This window comes from Lissotriton vulgaris, chromosome 7 (assembly GCF_964263255.1).
Source record: "Lissotriton vulgaris chromosome 7, aLisVul1.2, whole genome shotgun sequence".
Lineage (NCBI taxonomy): Eukaryota > Metazoa > Chordata > Amphibia > Caudata > Salamandridae > Lissotriton > Lissotriton vulgaris.
In genome coordinates, this window is record NC_141695.1 from 1,269,871,242 (window position 1) to 1,269,894,369 (window position 23,128).

The window sequence follows — 23,128 nt, forward strand, 5'->3', positions numbered from 1 at the left end:
TTTCATACAGACCTATATGGCAAAATTGCATTTTACCTGTGCTACGGTGTATGCTTTGCGGAGATGAATGCGTGTTGGACATCTGTCTTTCACTTCCATCAGCAGTACCAATGGACGTCGATACTTTGCTCAGTCCAATAACGGCTCACGCATTGTGTTGTCCCCAGCGGCTACCAATCCTGATGACGGCATTCGTTGAGACTCCTGTACTACGACTAGGTGGTAACAGTGGAGCGAGTGACAAAAGCAACATCACCCAGGTACGACCTTCTGTGAGCATTGCTGCTCCTGACTATGATGACAGCAATCATTCTCACACCTGCCAAGTTACAGCGCTATCTAATTTGGTTGAACTATCACCTGAATTTGTAGACCAATTCTTTGAGAGCCTGTCTGATATGATGTTCTCACCCGAACAGAAACAATAACTTTTTGAGAAGCTTTCCGACACACAGCGTTCCCATGAACTCTGAATTCGGCCTTCAGTTTTGAACAACAAAAACTGCTAAAAGAGTTGGAACTCTATTTTCCCGTTCAAGCAATAATTCTTTTGAATTGAACATTTTTAATATTGACCCTTTTTTTGGCACGAACAATTTTTTGCTTAAGGTAAAAACTATTCTTAGAGAACAGAAGCTTCACACTTCTATTTCTACACACATCTAGAGACATAATAACTTACATCAGCCTCTAGCACACATGTTATTGCAATGCATTTATATGTGATGATTTATCTCGCCCTTCTTCTGTTAAGAGATATTTCATGTGTAATTCTTTTTGCATAATCGTTCATTGATTTCATATGCAATAATTTTTGAATGATTCTATGCTTCAAAGATGTACAGTACCTAAATTTCACGTATTACAATATACGCCTATTTCAAATGCATTTATGTATTTTGGGGTGGGCAATGTTACACATGCATCTTATTGCTCTAGTTTTAGTAATTTGATGGACATGAAAACGTGGAGTGGGTGTTGCGTGTTTATCTAGGTTCCTGATCGATACTGCGACCTTATGCCCCTATTCGGCTATAAATCCATTTATTCCCTATATTGGCATAACCGTTCAAGTGCGATATTCAGAAAAGCCATCTCTGGCCTCACACGAACAGAGCCACATTCCAGCATAGTTTTCTGCCACTTCCTTTGCAACCAATTAGTGCAATGACAGAGCAGAAGTCACTATCTGATATTCCTAGATTAACACTCCGAGTTCTTCAACAAGATAAAAACTCAGCAAACCTGGGAATCCCCGCTTGCTGTGTTTTGATTAGTAATAGAACTCTAATGAGCAACTGATAGCTATCACTTCCTAGTGACATCTTTAATTGACGTCTTATGTCCAGCAAACTTGCGTCAAACCAGGCACCTGTCAGGTATAAATACTACCAACGTTGCCTTAAGCAATTGCTGGTGTACCATTGCTGTTGTATGCTGTATGCAGTACGCCGATGCTGCTGCTGTCCCCGTGGTGGTGAAGCTACTGATACCATTATCGCTGCTAAAGCGCGAACAATGGTGTGGTAAGCTTAGGAGCTGAACAGCCGTCCCTCTGCGAAGAGCCCAGCAGATTCCAGCTGCCGCGGACGCTGTCCCCCGCCTCCTCCTCCCGACGCGCTGAGAAGAGAGCCGCTGCCTTTCTCGTGCTGAGAAATCCAGCTCCAGCGTTTCCGGTCTGCCCTCGCGGGTGACTGGGATATTGAGTGCCCCCTGAAGGAAATACCAGACTTCCATCATTCTATTCAGAGGTATGGTGTTGACTAAACCCTTAGACGAGAATTCTTGAAGCAAACCTTGGCAAAACCAACTTAACTTAAAGCCACTTACTTACTCCCCTTCCACGTGTTAGGCTTAGGTCAGGCACACTGGGGTAGGCGTAGTTAGAAGAACCAGTCGAGTATTTTAGCCTAATGTATATATGACTGTATATATGTTTTATTACTTTTAAACCATTGTATGGCTAAGAAACCATATCAATGCTTTTACAGTATTATTTCGCAATACTTATCTTACTGTACGTACTTTTCATAATAACAAGTCTTGCAATTGTGGCAATACATTTCTCTTGTACGAGAAGAAAGACTGTTCAATAAATGTTAACCCTTTATTGACAAACGCCCGTCTCTCTATTCTCTACATCTCGTGAAAGTAAACTGCACTAATCTGACTGAGTAAAATAACTGTCTATTGTTTCACACGACCCTAGAGATTGACTCTTGATCTGAGGAGCAAAGTTGTCATGTTGCACCGTTGTTGAAAAGCTGAATCCCTTCTTGTCTGTGCCAGGGAAGCTGATCACTTCCCATGCAGAGAAGAAAGTTTCCAGTGACCTCTGAGCTAGTTGGTAACAAACCCAATTAAGTTTAGCATAGTCAGTGGAGGCCTGGAATATCCGCAGTTCCACGTCGATACTACTGTTTATGTTATACCAATGCGCAGGGCCTAGTGGGAAACTAGGAACTACACTACATGCCTTGAATGCAGTTTTCTTGGTAGCGTGAATCAGTTGGTGGTGTTTTCGGGTGGCGAGCTTGAGGGTGGTCATGTTGTCTGGTGTCGGGTCTTTGCGCAATGCTTTCTCGAGGGCTCGGCAGTTCTTCTTGGAGCTCTTGAGTTCGTCGGTAAACCAGGGTGCTTTCTTGCTGCCGGGTCTGCTGGGAGGGTCGTCTGCGCAGTTGCTGATCCACTTCGTGAGGTTGTTGGCGGCCTGGCTGGCGTTCGCTGAGCTGGTGGGTGGGTGCTGGCTCAGGGATGCGGCGAGCTGGTCGGCTGTGATCTTGTTCCAGCTTCTGTGTGCAACCTGTTGCTGGTGGTGGTAAATCGTGTTTCTTCTGAAGCTGAAGTGGACGCAACTGTGGTCCGTCCAGTGGAGTCCGGTGGCGTGGCTGAAGACGATGTCCTTGCTGGATAAGAAGACGGCGTCGAGTGTGTGTCCGGCGTAGTGGTTGGGGGTGGTCACCAGCTGCTTGAGACCGAGGTTGGCGAGGTTGTCCAGCAGGGTGGCGGTGTTGCGGTCGTTGTTCTCCAAGTGGAAGTTGAGGTCCCCGAGGAGGATGTAGTCAGCAGAGGGGAGGGCGTGCGAGCTGATGAAGTCGGCGATGTCTTCGCTGAATTGTGTGCGAGGTCCCGGGGGTCTGAAGATGAGGGTGCCTCTGAGGGTGGTCTTGGTGTCGGTGTGGATCTGGAAGTGCAGGTGTTCGGCGGTTGTGAGGGTGTCGTCGGTGTTGGTCGTGATGCGGATGGTGTTCCTGTGGATGATGGCGATGCCTCCTCCCGTCTGGTTGGTGCAGTCCCTCCGGGTGATCTTGTATCCGTCCGGGATGGCGATGGCGATGTCGGGCGCTGAGGAGGTGTTCATCCAGGTTTCCGTGAGGAAGGCAACGTCTGGCGATGTGGTGTCGAGGAGGTTCCAGAGTTCGATGGTGTGTCTGTGGACGGAGCGGGTGTTGGGCAGGATGCACTTCAGGTGGTTGCTGCTGGAGTTCGGTTTGTTGGGTGCTGGTGTAGTGCAGGTCCGGTTGCAGGTGAACTTGCAGGAGTGGCAGCTGAAGGGTCCGTGGGTGCGTCTCGGAGTGGCTCGGTAGCATCCCGTGGATCGGCCGGTGTTGAGTGCGTTGAGTTCGGTGGCGTCGTATGTCCGGCGGGTGGGCTGGTGTCTGCGGGGTCCAGGAGTCCTGGCACTGGGCGCGGTCCAGGCGCGGACGGGCGCAGACGAGCTTATCTTTAGCGCGCCTTTGGCGCACAATCGGCGCGCCCGCTGCGCGTCAATGCTGCGCGTGCGCACGGTCGGCATTTATGGCGAAGTGTGAGGGAGGGAGGAGCAGCTGGGAGACGGGAGCGGGGAGGGCACAGCAGGAAAAGGGGGCGTGTCCGCTCTCACGGCGGTGGGAAGCGGGGCGGGTGGGCGCACTACAGGCAAACACAGCACAGGGGGGCACAAAAAGACCAAACAAAAGTGGCAGAATGTCTAAAATAGGCAACAGGGACACAAATAAATACAGAGAATGCACAGGTAGCGCAGGCGGCTACACCGAGCGACGGCGGGGGGCGTGGTCAGCAGGCAGACTCAGCGAGGCTGAGGAAAGCGGCAGGCGGGGCGCACACGCTACAGCTGGTGGCCGTGCGGCGCGGGGGTGTCCTAAGAATAGGTCAGGTCTCGGTGCCTATATGGGCGCCACCTCAGCGCGCTTATGTCAGTTAAATTCTCTCCACAATAGTCACCCCAGCTCTAGAGAAAGCTACAGCCAGTCATTTATTGATTGACCGTTTTTGACTTTTTGTTGAAGTTTTTATTAGCTCTTTCTCCTGGTGTGTCTAGGCTGTCCCCTAGTAAAGCTGGCTTCAGGTCCTGCAGCACCTGTCACCGACAGATGTCGGTAACAGACCCACATCTTGTTTGCCTCTGGTTTCTCGAGCGCAACCACAACGTGAAGTCCTGCATCAATTGCTGTGCCATGCACCCTAAGGCCTTGAGGGTGCAGTCCCTCAAGCTGCTTGATGTGCGGAGCCATCCATCTTTGTCTAATTCTTAGTTGCCCGGGCATTTGAGTAAATCCCACAAAAAGAAAAAGAGCAAGAAGTCGAAGAGATCTTCGACTTCACACCATCCATCAAAGTCATTTAACTAGACAAGGGAGCGGTGTCATTCGAGGCCTGGCTCTGTTGTTGATGTCCCTATCCAGAGGTTGTGCAAAGACAGTTTCAGCAGTGGGGAGCGCCTTGGTTAGATGTGTTCGATACTGCCAAGAATGCGCAATGTCAGCAGTTTTGCCTGCTGGAGTTTCCAAGACAGCTCTTGTTCGGAGACACTTTTCGTCTCGAATGCAGCTCAGGCCTCCTGAATGCCTTATCGCCGACACCACTCCTGCACAGAGATCTCAAGGAGATCAGGAACAACTGGGCCTAAGTCGTCCTTGTGGCTCTGGATTTGGCTAAGAGAGTTTGTAACTTTTCAGCCTGGTGATCGGTCCTTCGATCAGGCTGCACCTTCGGTAGGATCTTCTGTTGCAGCAGTAGGGGAGGGTTCTCAACCCGAACCTGTCAGTGCGTGGAGATTGAGCGGCAACACTTGACAGTGTCATAACTTCCACCCGAAGTCTGCAATGTTATCTTGGCAGCCAGGCAACCCTCCACCAAGACGGTGGGGCAAGTTTGTGGCATAGTGTTCAGAACAGCAATTTGACCCTCTTGTTGCTCCCCTTTCGCAGGTCCTTCTATTAATTCTTTCTGTTGCCTGGCAGGGCTCTGCTTTGGGCACCTTAAAGGGCTATCTTTCTGCCATCTCAGGCTTTCTGCGGTTGCCAGATCAGCATCCCTCTTGAACTCCCCTGTTGTAAATAGGTTTTTGAATGGCCTTCAACATATATTTCCATCTTCACCCTTTATTATGCCTCAGTGGGCCCTCAATCTCCTGTCCTTTTTTCTGATGTGCGCTCCCTTTGAGACACTACACAGTCCTCTCATGCTCCTTACCATCAAGACGGCCTTCCTAGTTGCGATAACATCTGCCCAGAGGGTCAGTAAGCTTCAGGCTTTGTCATCTAAGCCTCCATACTTAACTATATTTCCAGACACGTTGATTCTTTGCACTAGACCTTACCATCTGCTGAAAGTTGTCACTCCTGTTCATGTTGGCCAAGCCATCACCCTGCCTAGCTTTTACGTTCTGCCGCATCCCTCCAAAGAAGAGGAGCAATTCCATTGACAGTACCCAAAAAGAATGTTATTGTTTCACTGTGATCACACAAAAGAGTTACGGGTGAACAAACAGTTCTTCGTGGGGTATGTGAGAACCATGAAGGGGAAGGCTCTGCAGAAACAGACCATATCCTGATGGACCCTGCTCTCCATTAAAATCTGCTACGCACTGGCCAAGAAGTAACCCCCTGAGCATTTGCAGGCTCATTCCCCCAGAGCTAGGGCTGCAACAACTGCATTAGGACGGTCCTGGACATGAGCAACGTGGTCATCTCTGCACATGTTTACCAAGCACTACTGCCTTGACAGTCAGGTGTCTGGACGAGCATTTTACAAGCTCAGTCCTGCAGGGATTTCTAGTGTGAAATGGTTTCACAGACTCTCCTCCGGGAAGGTGTTGCCCTTGTATCTATTCTTAGGTTAGGAATCTGCGGCTAGAAGTCTCTATCAGATGAATGAGCTATTTATCTTTGATAACACCTTACCTGGTAGAGACTATCTAGCTGCAGATTCCTTACCGACCCACCGATTCTCCCTGTTCTGCAAACAGGTTTCTAGGCACAGTTTATTTCCATTTTTGGGGCCTTAGTTTTCTACACCAGTGGTCACTGTTCTCTGCAGGGCCCGTCAGGGAACCACAACCGGCCCCGGCAAAGTGCTCGGCCGGCTCCCCCTCCCCACTGGGGGGGTGGAGGTGCCGCCGAGCTCTTTGCCGGGGCCGGTTTTCGGCCGATTTTGGTACAGGGCCGATTTTGCTGCACCTGTAACAAACCGGCCCCCAGGGGCCCAAAACCGGCCCCTACCCGTGCCGTGCACCGGGGGATTGCCCGGTGCCCCCTATGACAAGTGCGGCTCTGGTTCTATGTGGTTCCACACTTCTGGCATGGAAAGTCGCGAAAAGAAACTGACATCTGCTTGCTGGGGTGCTGTCTCAGGATCCAGTTTGACATCTGGGTAAAATTTTAAGGAAAGGAATCTGTGGTTTTATGGAGTCTACCAGGTTAATGCGTTACCGAAGGGAGGTAACTTGGTCCTCATTGCTACATCATACATTATGTATTTCCTTTGCAACATAATTAAAACAACACTTCGGCATGATTTGGTCCTCCTTTGTGCTTATTTCCATTGTCTATAGAGTCCGTGGTATAATAATTGTACTTAGAACACTGCTGTAAAAATCAAACAGCGAGGACGTAGCTCTTATGTTATTAATGCCGATCAATTTATTGCATAGAACATAGTTCTGAGTTAAAAAAACTGATGTGCAATTTACTAATTATGCTCTTTTTCAATTTACAATGTAGCTTATCTCAGCGGGGAGCCAAGAGTCAACAAAACATATTTAGCTGTCATACGCTATGCGTCTTTGCTCATCCTTTTGATTCACACATGCGGTTGCATATGGTAAGACTTTAACTTGTTTCATTTGAATCAGTAAGTAGGAGGCTGTTGTATCATGTGTTAGAGTTAACATGAATTTGACCTTCCATGAATTCATATAATATCCTTAATAAGCATAAAGTTTGGGCTCTGTCTTGCACTCTTAACCCTGACCGTCTTTGTGTTTGTCATATCTCCCACCAAGCAATAGAAATAAAAATGCAATCCATTGGCTACAGTATGTTAAAGCCACTGTCGGATAGGTTAGATGTGTGTGCCCATAGAAAAATCATATTTTGTTTTGCTAACATATGTGGTGCCATTTGACCAATGTGTGCAAACTTCACAGCAAAAAAACGGGTGTCTCTTTGGGTAAATCTATTAAGGTTCCTTAATCCTTATTGAAGAGGGAAAACATGTTTGTGGCTGTCCCAAAATGTGACTTTGTTTCCAGTTTAACCCTGATGTTATGTTATGTTATGTTATGTTATGTTTATTTTTGTATAGCGCACGGCTACTCAAAAAGAGTGTCCCGGCGCTTTCGAGAAGGAGACCTATCACACAATAACACAACACATCAAAAGACCTACCACACAATAACACAGCACATTAAAAGACAGGGGGATCGATGCAGTGAAAGAAAACAGAAGGAACAGCGGGAAACCTACTGGGTAAATAGCCACGTTTTGAGGCCTTTCCTAAATGCAAGTAGGCTGGTGGCTCCACGAAGTGTGAGCGGCAAAGAATTCCACAGCTGTGGCGCCAGCAGCCCAAAGGAGCGGCCTCCAATGCGAGCTCTCTTCACTCGCGGTACAACCGCCAGAAACAGAGATTCTGACCTCAGAGAGCGAGCCGGATGATAAAAGGCAAGTCTCTTCTGGAGGTACTTAGCGCCCACCGCATGGAGAGCCTTATAGGCCAAAGTTAATGCCTTAAAAGCAATCCGTTTGCGGATGGGAAGCCAGTGTAACGTCTGCAGCAAGCCCGCAGCACTGGCTCGTCTGTTCAGACCAAAAATGGCCCTCGCAGCAGCATTCTGCACGACTTGGAGCCGCTGTAGCAGGTACTCTGGCAGGCCCAGGTACAGAATGTTGGAATAATCTAACCTAGAGCCTATCAGAGCCTGCACAGTCAGCTTCCTATGGTCCTCAGACAAAAGAGGTAAAAACCTCCGCAGCATCTTAAGGAGGCCGAAGCAGGTGCCCGTCACACCGAGGATCTGGGATTTCAGTGTGAGACCCTTGTCCATCTTGACCCCCAAGTTCTTAGCAATGTGGGATGAACAAGAAGGAGGAAACATGTCAATGGGCCACCAAGCTTGCCAGTCTGGCTCCGTCACACACCCGAAGAAGAGTACCTCGGACTTATCGGAATTGCACTTGAGGCTGTTCAGTTGGAACCATTTAAAAACAGCCCCAAGGCAATCCGGGATACTCTCCCCATCAAAGTCTCCTCCTCTCTTACAAGAGAAGAGGAGCTGGGTGTCGTCGGCGTAGGATACGATCTGGGCCCCAAACGACTCCGCCAGCGCCGCCAAAGGGGTCATGAAGATGTTAAAAAGGGTCGGGCTCAATATAGAGCCCTGTGGGACCCCGACTCCCAGAGGCGGCATCAGGGCGGAATCTGGGGAGGCCCAGACCGTTTGCCTGCGGCCGGCTAGAAAGGACTGCATTACAGAACAATCGCTTGATGACGTGTTACTAAATTTCGTACTTCATGCGCACAAAGATCAATTTCTTCTCAATGCTATTTTAATTAGGTTCAGAAGTATTTCTGTAGTTTCTGAAAACATATTTAAAAATAAGTGCTCTCCAAGTCCTCAGACTTCCAAGGAATCATTATATTGATAAATCAAAGTGGAGTCTCGTTGACTGTTAAGGGATGAGGGTTCCCCCCATGTCTCTGCCATGTTATGATTCTTTTTTGATTCTTCATTATTTCTACTGACAACTGTGAAACCTGTAGACCTGAACGTGGAAAAAATTCTGTGGAGGGAAGGGAGGCCTCACCTACGTCTTGAGGAATATAAAATAGCTGTTGCCATAGTCCCTGCAAACTTTCCAGCGGGTGATAATAATCTCTTTTACTTTCAAAGTGTTATTTTTAAATGAAATTTTTATTTATTGAAAGCATAGGCAAACACAAATCGCAGATACCAGTATAATCTCAGAATTTTTGGAGTACTATAATCTGAATCATCTCAACGGGGAGAGTATGTGGCCTAACGGCTAGGGCGGTCAATCCCTAATCTGGGGAACCAGGTTTGAGTCTCGGCTATGATGCTCAACACCCTCTGATTCTGGGCAATTCACTTAATCACCCCTTGCGTAACAAAATAAATTGTGCCCTTGTGTAGTGCAACTGGTGCTCATGTAAAGCGCTCTAATACCGGATACCTTCGGGTCAAGTTTGCACTCTATAAAACTCCGACATACATAAATTTACTTCAGGATGCAGTTGCATCCCTCAAGTGAACAAATAAATAAACAGATTATCCCTTAAATGGAGGAAAATATGTTTATAACTGGCACCCATAGTAGAAGTACTAATGAAGTGAAGTGAAGTGAAGTGCATACTTATATAGCGCAAAATAAACGGTTCACCCTACGGGTATCCTGGCGCTTAGAATGAAGAAAGACAATATAGAGGTGGGGATAGCTATCTGAGAAAGGAACTAATGTTTGCTCCTAGAGAACAGCCAGGTTTTCAGGCTCTTCCTGAAGCACATCAGTGTGCCGATCTGTCTAATATTCTGGGGCAACTCGTTCCAAAGGCAGGCGGCCGCCACACCAAAGGCTCTACCTCCCAGCCTTGATCTCTTAAACCTGGTTGCAGTGATCAAATTAGTGCTGGAGGAGCGAAGCTGTCTCCCGGGATTATACCAGGTGAATCTCTACTGCAGAGGAACAGGTCCCAAGCCGTGGACCGCTTTATATACAATACAGAGAGATTTAAAACATATTCTCTCCTTGAGAGGCAGCCAGTGCAGATCACTCAAGGCCAAGGCTGTAGAAGACCGACGCTGCCTCTTAAGCACCAGCTTTGTGGTCATAGACTGGACTCTCTGCAACCCCTGCAACATATATTGCTGTGCTCCTAAGTATAGGGAGTTGCAATAGTCCAGCCTACTTAAGATTATGCTCCTCACTACCAAGGAACGGGAGTCATCTGACAGTAGCGGAAGGATCTTCCGTAGCATGCGCAGTACGGAGAGACAAACACAGATAGTTTTATTGGCCTGAGACTCCATTTGGAGATTGCCATCCACCAGGACCCCCAAATTACGCATTATTTTGGCAGGGGTCAAAGGTTCATCCTCAGGAGTGAGCCTAAATTCTGTCGATAAAGGGCGGGACACTCTAGTAGCTGCACAAAACACCACCTCTGTTTTCCCTCCATTGAATTGTAAGGTGTTTCCCCTGAAAGTGTGCATATTTCCAATACATACACATTTTAAATCAGGGGTATCCAACCTTTTTTTGTAATGGGAGCTACTTCTGATCAGTGAAAATTGTTGTTAGCTGCTGACGGACAAGTAACTTATGCATTATTACAGACACCCCCGCGCCCAGCTGCATTGACTTTGATTCTAATTTCCATGGAGACTGATACTATGGTTTGAACAAAATACTGTGACTAGGGAAGGGGTGTCCATCCTTTTCTGTAATGAGAGCTGTGAAAATCGTCCTGAGCTTCTGAGGGTCAAGTAACATGTGCAATGTTTCTTGATACCCCCTCTCCCAGCTTCTTTGACTTTAAATCTAATGTCTGCGTCGTCCAGTACTATGTCTTTGAAGCCCAGTACCAAATTCTGGTAGCAAAAGCAACTGAAAAATGTTTTACAGTTGAAACGACAGACAGTATTCAATTAAATGGGATACTAAAGCGCTGGTGAAAGAAATTCTATCTCACCTGGAATACCAGGGAGTAATTGAACCCTGTGTCTCTGAAATGAATAATCCTCTTTTTCCTGTTCTGAAACTGGATCATTCATATCATATTGTCTTAGATTATCTACTTTTGAACAGTCATACAGGCACATTTACGGTGCAAAATACCCACAGTACGGCACTCATTATTTATGTTGTCCGTAAAAAACATAAAACTACTTTAGACATTTCCAACATTTTTTCAGTCACAATTTTGCTCTTGAGGGCTGAGACTGGCCTGCCTTTAGCGCATTGGGATTTCAAATGGGCCTAACTCAACTTCCTATGGGCTATAAGAACAGCCCCCGAGTTTTTGCAGCACAAATTGTCGATTCTTCATGGTATCGACCCCAATGCTCTGTCCTACGTAGATGATATATACCGGATGGACGATATATTGAACCCCAATTTAGCAAGAATGGATCGCATAATACTGCAATTGTAGAACTTGGCTACAAGTTTAAGTTAAAAAAAATCATGTATAGCTTTTCTGAGTGTCCTATTCTTAGGATATGAACTTACAAATATGGGAAAGAGTCTTGCCCCTCACTTCCTTGAAAAATGTACGCAATGGCAGCCTTCAAGCACACTTAATAAATTGCTATCCCTGCTAGGATTTCTGAATTTTGGCAGAATGTATATATATATACCTGAATGCACAGCATGTATTAAACCGCTTTAGGGCTTAATATGCCCATATTTTTCCCCTTCCTTCTGGACGTTGTAACATACTGACACTCTTCAATCTTTACAGTCTGATTTACTTTTGAAGCACCATTTAAAAATACGTGTGTCAGTACTACAAATTTAGTCATCCGCATTTTGCCAGGTGCAATTGGATTTACATATGTCACCTTTAATGAAGGAGAAACTGTACCGATAGCATATAAATTTCATTTATCCAGTATTGGGGTATCTTTCATAGATTCACATGCCTGAATCATCCTCCGTCGCCGAGGTGGGAGACCCACGGTATATAAAAAAGCAGTGCCAAAAGTAAATTACAGTAGTAGGCCCTATGACAAGGCCTGAGGCCTAGATTGTAGTAGCCTATCTACCTCATTATGCTAAAAAGACCAAAGTCTTTGCACCAACCAATCAGCTCACAGCACCCTCTAGAACCCTCTCTGCAGAGCCAGCTCTCCTCAGATTTTCACCGCACGTCGTGTGGAAGGGAGTCTCCTTGAGTCTTGACTCAGTTTTCTTCACCAAAGCTTCAGGATGTCTGACAAGAAGGCCTTGTTTAGACCTTGTAGAACATGCGAGAAGAAAAGTGTTCATGTTGATGACCAACATAAGCACTGCATTTATTGCCTTCATCCTAAACATGAAGCAACAAATTGCAAGATCTGCTGCACCTTCCCTTCTAAAACTTTAAGGGATAGGGAGGCCAGAGTACTTTTGTGGCTAAAATCCTCTTCTATGGATGATGATGACAGAGCCTCTACCTCCAGTAAGAGAGCGAGATCTCAAGAGGATAATTCAAGTGAGGGGAGAAAACAGGTTAAAACCTCCCATTCCACTTCAGGCTCTTCACAGAGCTCTCCATCTAATATCTCTGGAGCCTTAGCCACCAAGGAATCTACTAAGAAAACCGTGAATAAGAGCTCTTCTGCCCCCTCACCTGTGACTACCATTTCTACTTCCACTTCTTCATCTACGGCTAAGATCTCCACTACAGCCATCACTTCTCCTATCCTGTCTACACGAATCTCTATTGTGGCTAAAAGAACCCTCGTCGACGATTCGTAGACGACAGCCTTAACGACGAAGAAGCACTCATCGACGGAGAAGCCCCCGTCGACGAAGTCATCTATGGTACCATCGACGATCGTCTCGTCGACGAAGAAGCAAGGGCCATCGACGTTGAGCCCGTCAACGACATCGACGACTAGTCCGTCGACGGTGGTCCCGTCGACGTCGAGTCCGTCGTCGTCGAGTCCGTCGACGGTTGTCCCGTTGACGTCGAGTCCGTCGACGGTGGTCCCGTCGACGGCGAATCCTTCGTCGTCGACCTCGTCGACGAAGAACATATCGAGGACGACCGTGACACCGTTATTACCGGTGGCATCAAGACAAATAGATACTGCTTCATCTAAGCCTTTAGCTGTGAAAAAGGCTTTTTCTACCCCGCTTTCTTCAAAGACCTTTCAATTGGTATCATACCAGAAACAGCAAGGATCTTACATTTCGCCACTTATGCCCTCTCATCTCCTAGAGACTTATGCTGATGACGAAGAGGAGAGTTTTGAGGATGATGACAATGAAGGAGCTTTTGGAATAGCTCACCATCCTTCAGAGTTAAATATTAAATGCCAGGAGGATGATGAAGAAGAGGATGCTTATTCTGGACATTATTTTCAGGAGGACATTGTGGTCCCTCATCATATAGAATACCGGAGGAGGTCTCAAGTTTCGGAGGCCAGTCATTTACCAGCAAATCTTATCCAAGATTTACAGGCTATGCTGGCGGATTATAAACAACCTTTTCCACCTCAACAGGTTGTGCCTCCAGCCAACCTGCTGTCCCAGTCTCTCAACCGGACGTTCCACCTCACAGGTCTCCAGTCACGGAAACTCCACAACCTGCCTTGCCTACGCAGACCCTGGACACTTCTTCGGCTGAAGAAGTAGAGGAAGGAGAGTTACCTAATAATCCACCAATGGATCCGTGAGAGGACTACGTTATTCCCATGCTGTCTCTACGTACTCCAAAGCCTACAGACTCACCGCCTGAAGACATAGGTGGTTTCCATAATCTCATGCAGCGAGCTGCAACTAGATTTCAGTTGCCGGTGACAGTGGAGCAGTCAGAATGTTTCCACCATGATTTTAAAAAAGAAACTAGGAAAGTGTCAAGAGCCATTCCTATTATAGATTATATCTGGAAAGAAGGTGTCAAGGTGATGAAAAACCCTGCTTCAGTTCCAGCAGTGTTGCCAAGGATTGATAAAAAATATTGCGCTCCTCTCACTAGTCCTGCATGGGAAACAGCCATTACAACGCATTTCTTTTACAACGCAACTATTACAACGTAAGTACCTTTACAACGCATGTTTTTACAACGCATGCCATTACAACGCATGTGTTGTTACAACACATGTTTTTACAACGTATAATCATTAAATCTTTTTTTAATAAATAGTTTATATTATTAAATGTTTAATTTAAAAAATAGATTGATAGATTAAATTTAGATGAGTATTTTACAAGTATTTATTTGAAAAATAATATTATAAATAAAAATGTTTTACTTTATTTAATTAAGCACAAATATTTTGATAAAATGTAGTGAAATCAGTCTTTTAAACAAATATTGATTTATAAAATTTAATAAGTAGTAAAAAAGTGTTTATTTTATATTTTAGTTAAAAAAATAATTTGAATTAATTATGATTCTATGCTTTTTTATTATTTTAATTAATATTAAATTTAAATAATTTTATTTTATAATTTGTAATAATTTTTTTGATGTATGTGTCATTTAAAAATTGATATTATTTTGTAGAGAGAATGTAAATAATTTATTAAAAATGTATTAACTAAAAAAATATATAAAATATTGTTAAAAAAACGAATAATTTATAAATATTCTAATGTTTTATTTACTATTTTTGAAAAATATTTGACATTTAAAAAAAAAAAAGGAATTAATATTAAAAGGTGAGTTTTATTTTTTTCCCACGTTTTTACATTGATATCTATGGAGTCATTTGTCCTTCTTTTATTTCGATACCTTCTTCATAGCCTCCCGCATCCCGCATCCCGCGTTATACTATTGAAGGTCGTTGTACAGCTGGAAATATGCAGAATTTCATGGAAATACAATTAGTAGTAAGGTAAGTGAATGTAATAATAATTTAATAAAGTACAATTAATATTAAAAAGGTAAAACATAGAATAGTAAAAAAAACAATGAAATTGTATTTATTGTTTTAAAATATATTTTTATTTTAAAAAATACCATAAAATAATACGTATTTTATTTGAAATAATACTTATTTTTTTATATTTATTAACAAATGAATTATATTTTATAAAAATATTAAACATTTCAATAATATAAACTTTGGTAAATAGTCCTTTTTTTGTCTTTGTTGCTTTGGATCACGTTGTCACGTAAACGTCGACGCAAGCGGCCATTTTGAACAGCATCGATTGGAGGAAGCAGCTGGAAGCTGATCTGCGCTCAAGTAGTAAACTTAAATAACTTTTAATATAGTTAATATGAACATTGTGGATATATATATTGTAACGTAAGGATAAGGGGAGGTTGCCTATGTTAAATCTGATGTTTTTGTATTGTTTTTAACATGTCGCCGATTATGTTAATTGAATATGCCTTTGTCGGGTCGTAATTATACATGGGGAAATGGATAAGTTGATTTAAATTAGGAAAAGTTTTATATTTGAAAATATTTTGAACGTAAATAACTAATTGAAATAAAAGAAATGTACAGTATTTATGAAAAAATTTGGAAAAATAAGATGACAGTATCGTTAGTTTTAAAAAAAAGTTGTATTTTGGTTTCATCGAGTTTTTACCATGCTGGTTTTTGTGTTACAAAAGAAAAATTGTTTTCTATTTTCGGATCAATTAGCTGGAGATTTGTTTTTGGTTATTCGTTTGATCAATACATTGATTTTATATTGAAGATTTAAAAATGGGCTGTTTAGCGAGAAATATTGGAGGTAGGAAATGAAAAATAATTGAAAAAGGTTTAGTTAGCGAGAAATAATGCAGTTAGAAAGTTTTGTTTTTCTGATATGGTCTTACATTTTCTGGTTGCCATTTAAATGAGAATGAATTATTTCTCTGAGAAATGTTTGTATTGCTGATTCACTGATTATGATACTGGAGTTTACAAATTTGTTGTTTGCAACTTAATTTTTGTAGGTTAATTTATTATAAAAGAAAGATGATTGCTTTTGAAAAATTTAGTAACAAACAACCAGCTGTTTATATAGCAATAATACCAAAATATCCTTTTGCAAAAAAACGGGTATAGGGTGAATAGAAGAAATTTTATGTTACGTTCAAAATGCTTTCAGGAAGTCCAAAAAATTTTAGTAAATTAAATGACAATTCTATTTTTGTTACGATGGATGTTTTATTGACTTTTGAAAAAAATGATATTTTTTTACAAAAAAAAAGTCTGATATATTTTCACAAAAAATGTATTTTGGAAATATCAGATAATTTCTTTTATTTAAAAAAATATATTATTGTTTGGTGACCCGACTGTAATTTAAAAAAAAATTTATTAAAAAAGTTGTCAATTTAATTATTAAAAAAAAAAAAAATTAGGCAAAAGCAGGAAAGTAAGGTGGGTTTATGTGTTTAAAAATGTAAAATGTTAGCTACATTTTCCAGGTAGTCTAATGCCACACTCAACGAAAATTGTTGAAGTATTGCCAATAGTCTCTCAGACATTTCCTTGGATTGTTTTGAAATCCGTGGATTTAGGCTACCTGTCAAAGTTTGTGCAATTCTCATTTCTTGATAACTTTGCTCCTTCTTCAAAGTTATTAAGAATGAGTAGAAATTGGGGTGTGGTTTTCCAATTGCTTGGTTGAAAGAGTTATGCCATCCCTCTATGGCATTATTTGTTTTTGCACCTCCTTCTAAGCAGGTTGTGTAGCAGTTCCACCACTCCACATGGAAACGTGGCTTCCTCCTGCGTCCCGATCTACTTCGATGTCCAATCCATGTGTCCTCAAAATAATTTAACGAGGGTGCCAATTTATCTTCATTTTCGACATAATATTCTGATTCAGAAATTGCTGTGTAGTACTCATCTACACTTTCAGGAGGTACGAAACAAAGTGCAGTTAGTTTCTTTAATTCTACCTGTAGTTTGCTATCTGAACAGTAATCAGTAACTAGGGATGTTTTTTGTAACTTACGCCAAAAAGCCTGGGAAAAATGAAAAAAAATCCCTGAATTTGGGTATCCGTGTACGTTTTGGTGATGACATTCATCATAGTCAATTCAAAATCCACAATGATTTTCCTAGGACTTTTATTAGAAGTTTTTTCTTTAATTACTGACAAAAATTCAGTATAAGTTGCTGATTGCTTATCAGGTAGCAAACTATATACTAAGGGTACTACATTATTTTGAATCTGTGCATGAATACTGTAAATTTGGGTGAAAGGATGGGTGGGTACTTTTAAACGTCCCATCCATCATCCAAATTTCAGTATTCTCTAATTTCACAAGGTTGGGGGGAGTGCTAAAGATTAATATACGTTTTAGAGGGTTTTGGTTGTCGTAGAGTAAGAAGGGTTCATTGGAGAAAGAGATAGATAGTTCATTAGGAATATGTATGTCTGCAAAAGTTTGTGGAGTTTCAGTGTGAGTGTTACTTGCCTGCTTTTTTCTTTGGATAATTCTTCGCAAATTAGGAATAATTGGCATATTACAAGCAACATGACCGGGGAGATGCTGAGCAACCTCTCTTAATATTGAACCTGGTGTGGCATTGGAGGTGGATGCAATATCTTTCATTTCGTTAATGGTCTCACGAATTTCAATTTCCATTGCAGAGGCAGAGTGGTTATGTTCAGTTGTTTTTATTACAATTTCTCCAACAGTAACCGCTCTGCCACTGCAACGGGATGAATAATATTGTACACAGCTCCAATGTCTCCTTGGTTCACTTATCCTTTCATTGCAATATATATATCCACAATGTTTCAATAACCTGTTTCCTTTCCTGGATTTGACATATTTTGCTGTTGCTTGGCTTGACATTTTCTGCAGAAAAAGTTGTAAAGAAAAAAAATCATCATTATGTGTGTCTGTTTAAAAGTATTGAATCATAATATTCTGTACATTATTATGAAAAAATATTTCAGCCTTATTTTTCCTTTTTGGTGCTTTTACCTGATTTTAGAACACTACATTATACTTTTTTACCATTCAATATTTTCTCTACTGTTGTATTCATGTGGAGTTTGAATTTTTCTACTTGTGTCATTACTTGGAGTTAAAATAGAAAATTACATATCTTTACCATTCTACACTTTCTCTACTGTTGTACTTACTTGGAATTAGAATTTTAAATAATAACCCTTTATTCACTACACTTTCATTACTGCAGCACTTTTCTAGAATTAAAATGGGTTGGAATATTAATTAACACCCTTATACTGACCATCACTTTCCCTACTGCTGCACCTTCCTGGGGTTGGAATAGTAAATTACACCCTTAGACTGTCCCTCACTTTCTCTACTGCTGCACCTTCCTGGGGTTGGATTAGTATATTACACCCTTACACTGACCGTCACTTTCCCTACTGCTGCACCTTGCTGGAGTTGAAATAGTAAATTGCACCCTTACACTGTCCATCACTTTCCCTACTGCTGCATCTTTTTGTGTTTTGAATAGTAAATTACAATCTTACACTGACCATCACTTTCCCTATTGCAGCACCTTCCTGTGGTTGGAATAGTAATTTACACCCTTACACTGACCATCACTTTCCCTACTGCTGCACCTTCCTGTGGTTGGAATAGTAAATTACACCTTTACACTGACCATCACTTTCCTTACTGCTGCACCTTTCTGGAGTTGTAATAGAAAATTACACCCTTACACTGACTATCCCTTTCCCTACTACTGCATCTTCCTTGAGTAGGAATAGTAAATTACACCCTTACACTGACCATCAATTTCCCTACTGCTGCACCTTCTTGAAGTTGGAATAGTAAATTACACCTTTACACTGACCATCACTTTCCCTACTGCTGCAACTTCCTGGAGTAGGAATAGTAAATTACACCCTTACACTGACCATCACTTTCCCTACTGCTGCACCTTCCTGGAGTTGTAATAGTAAATTACACCCTTACACTGACCAACTCCAGGAAGGTGCAGCGGTTGGGAAATGTAAAATAGTTTTTATGAATTGTTATTTACCTTGTGGTTTTCTTTTTTTCTCCTTGAGGTCTGGATTCTGTTCTGCTTTCTTTCTTCTTACTGGGCTTTTTGTTTGTTATCTTTTTTTGGGATTTGGGGGTTCTTTTTCTCAGAAGTTTAATCAGAATTTCTAAATAAAAGAAATATGGAAAATTAAATGTTTTTTAAAATGAAAAATTAGGCTGTTTCAGATTTAAATGTGAATTATACTGTGTTTAAATTATCTTTCTCTTTAATGTTCCTTTTGAAAAATGTTTTAACTTTGTCCCTCACTTTCCTTACTGTTGCACCTTCCTAGAGTTGTAATAGAAAATTACACCCTTACACTGACTATCACTTTCCCTACTACTGCACCTTCCTGGAGTAGGAATAGTAAATTACACCCTTACACTGACCATCAATTTCCCTACTGTTGCACCTTCCTGGAGTAGAAATAGTAAATTACACCCTTACACTGACCATCACTTTCTCAACTGCTGCATCTTCCTGGGGTTGGAATAGTAAATTACACCCTTACACTGACCATCACTTTCCCTACTGCTGCACCTTCCTGTGGTTGGAATAGAAATCTACACCCTTACACTGACCAACTCCAGGAAGGTCCAGCAGTAGGGAAATGTAAAATAGTTTTTATGAATTTTTATTTACCTTGTGGGGTTTTTTTTCTCCTTGAGGTCTGGATTCTGCTCTGCTTTCTTTCTTCTTACTTGGCTTTTTGTTTGTTGTCTTTTTTTAGATTTGGAGGTTCTTTTTCTCAGAAGTTTAATCAGAATTTCTAAATAAAAGAAATATGGAAAATTAAATGTTTTTTTAAAGAAAAATGAGGCAGTTTCAGATTTAAATGTGAATTATACTGTGTTTAAATTATCTTTCTCTTTAATGTTCCTTTTGAAAAATGTTTTAACTTAGTCCCTCACTTTCCCTACTGTTGCACCTTCCTGGAGTTGTAATAGTAAATTACACCCTTACACTGACCATCACTTTCCCTACTGTTGCACCTTCCTGGAGTTGTAATAGTAAATTATACCCTTACACTGACCATCACTTTCCCTACTGCTGCACCTTCCTGGAGTTGAAATAGTAAATTGCACCCTTACACTGTCCATCATTTTCCCTACTGCTGCACCTTCCTGGGGTTGGAATAGTAATTTACACCCTTACACTGTCCATCACTTTCTCTACTGCTGCACCTTCCTGGGGTTGGAATAGTAAATTACACCCTTAAGCTGACCATCACTTTCTCTACTGCTGCACCTTCCTGGGGTTGGAATAGTAAATTACACCCTTACACTGACCATCACTTTCTCTACTGCTGCAACTCTTTGGAGTTGGAATAGTAATTTACACCCTTACACTGACCTTCACTTTCTCTACTGCTCCACCTTCCTGGGGTTGGAATAGTAATTTACACCCTTACACTGACCATCACTTTCTCAACTCCTGCATCTTCCTGGAGTTGGATTAGTAAATTACACCCTTACACTAACCATCACTTTCCTTACTGCTGCACCTTCCTGGCGTTAGATTAGTATATTACACCCTTACACTGACCATCATTTTCTCTACTGCTGCACCTTCCTGGAGTTGAAATAGTAAATTGCACCCTTACACTGTCCATCACTTTCCCTACTGCTGCACCTTCTTGGGTTTGGAATAGTAATGTACACCCTTACACTGTCCATCACTTTCCTTACTGCTGCACCTTCCTGGGGTTGGAATAGTAAATTACACCTTTAGGGGTCCATTAGGATGGCGGGCGGACTTTGTCCGCCCGCCACCCTAACGGAGATCGGGACCGCCCGCCTTAAGGGCGGGGGTCCCGTGGGTGCCATTAGGATGTGCCCGCCACAGTGGCGGGCACATCCTGTAGTTTTAGCATTGTGGCGGGCGGTACACTCTGCACCGCCCGCCACAATGCAAAAAATGCTTTTTTGCATTTGCATATGCAAAGCGGCAGGCACCGCACTGTGCCTGCCGCTTTGCATATGCAAATGTAGGGGGGTACCACAGGTACCCCCCGTGTGCCACCCCCCCTTTGGCCTTCACTCTGGGGGCCCACAGGGGGCCCCCAGAGTGAACACCGCATGCCTTTCCGTGGTGGCATTGCCGCCACGGAAAGGCATTGAAGAAAGCCCATTGTAATATTGCGGGCGGTGTCTGACAGACACCGCCTGCATGTTACTAGTTTTCCGCCCCGGCCGCAAGGCGACCGGGGCGGAACACAGGCGGGCGGAATTTTGCACCGCCACCTTCCCCTCCGCCATCCTAATATGGCGGGGGGAATTGGGCTTGCGATGTCGGGCGGTTCGCCTCCGCCAGGCCGGCGGTGGCCACCGCCAGCCTGGCGGAGGCAACCGCCCGACATCGTAATGGACCCCTTAGAGTATCCATCACTTTCCCTACTGCTGCTTTTTGTGGTTTTGGATTAATATTTATTACTTCAACACTATCCATCAATTTTTCTACTGATACATTTTGTACTAGTTATATTAGTAATTAACACAGCTGCATTACTAAAAAGAAAAGCCTTAGCAGCCAAGTGGTTAAGGTGTATTTCGATTATATTTACCTTTTAAGTTTGGTGTTTTTTTCTACTCTACATGACTGTTTTGAAGGTGATGTTTTTGATGAGCCTCACGTGATGAAATTCTGATTGAATTACTAAAAAAAAATATTTTAAGTAAGCATTGTTTTTTTTACAAATATTGAAATGTATTCATTTCTGTGCACTGTTTATTACTTTATTATTTCTAATTTTAGTCTTGGTTCAGAATTGGTAACTGCAAGCTTTGTGCAATATTTCATTAATTAGTCTAGATTTTTTTTCGTAGGTTATCTCATTTACAGCACGTTGTAGGTAAATCTAATTTATCATTTTTAAAATATACATGCATTACGATTATGTATTTAAGAAGTGGTAAATTCGGGAGTGGACTTGAAGATAATTCTGATTCAGTAAATTTTACAATTTATCGTTTCTGTATATACTTAATCGGTATTCTACATTGATTTCTATTGGTATTGAAATTTATTGGATTTAATGTGGAATACCAAATCTGTATTTACCCATTCGTTAATTTAGTCTTGTAACTGTAAAGGTGGTGGAAATTAAATATATATTTGTTTTAGCTATTTATTCATTTTTAATTTAGTAACATTACATTATGCTTATTCTTATTTAATAACTTACTTGTTTATTCAGATAAATGAGTCGAATATTAACTATAGGTTCTTCAAGGTTCTTCAAGGTTCACTAGGTCAGAAGGTCAGGTTCAGGCGTCTGCTCACTCTGCGAGTTGAAAATCAACTGATTTTAAAATGGTGTCTGCCTAGTATTTATATGTTTGAGTCAGTGTATTCGTAAATTTCGAGAAAAGGTGTGTTCAACAAAGCGTTTAATAATCATTTTTTTAATGTGGAAACATGTAATTTAAAATTAGAAGGAAAAAAGTGTATGTTTTGTTTTCATTGTTGTGGTGCTTCTTTTGTTGAAATAGTGATAGGACTATTTTATGATGTTACCTATCTAAAATGGCTGCTATATGTTCTGTTTACGTTTGGGTCGTAATTGTTTTTGTTTTTTAATATTCGAGTATTAATATTAATACTCAAGTATTAATTAATGAAAATATGCTTGTATTACGAAAATCTAATGCATAGTTTCTTTTCTACATTTTAATACACTTTCCCACCCAAAACCCCTATTTTCCCTGCATCCCGTGCCAGATAGTATTTTACAAAAAAAATATATATATATATTTTTTTAAAATATATATACGTTTTAATGGTGTAATGGTGTAATGTGTCGTAATTGTTTTCGGTTTTTAATATTCGAGTATTAATATTAACACTCGAGTATTAATTAATGAAAATATGCTTGTATTACGAAAATCTAATGCATAGTTTCTTTACTACATTTTAATACACTTCCCCACCCAAAACCCCTATTTTCCCTGCATCCCGTGCCAGATAGTATTTTACAACAAAAAAAAATATATATATTTTTTAAAAATATATATGCGTTTTAATGGTGTAATGGTGTAATGTGTCGTAATTGTTTTTGTTTTTTAATACTTGATTATTAATATTAATACTCGAGTATTAATTAATGTAAATATGCTTGTATTTCGAAAATCTAATGCATAGTTTCTTTACTACATTTTAATACACTTCCCCACCCAAAACCCCTATTTT

At 41.7% G+C, this 23,128-nt stretch overlaps 1 protein-coding gene across 1 annotated transcript in view; it reads left to right on the plus strand.

The window, feature by feature from the left end:
- LOC147703391 (uncharacterized) overlaps positions 1–23,128 on the plus strand; it is a 9,287,842-nt gene that overhangs the window by 1,177,173 nt on the left and 8,087,541 nt on the right. Inside the window, exon 3 of the mRNA XM_086931832.1 lies at positions 7,005–7,104. Coding sequence (XP_086787958.1) covers positions 7,005–7,104 — 100 coding nt within the window. The remainder of the gene's footprint in view (positions 1–7,004; positions 7,105–23,128) is intronic.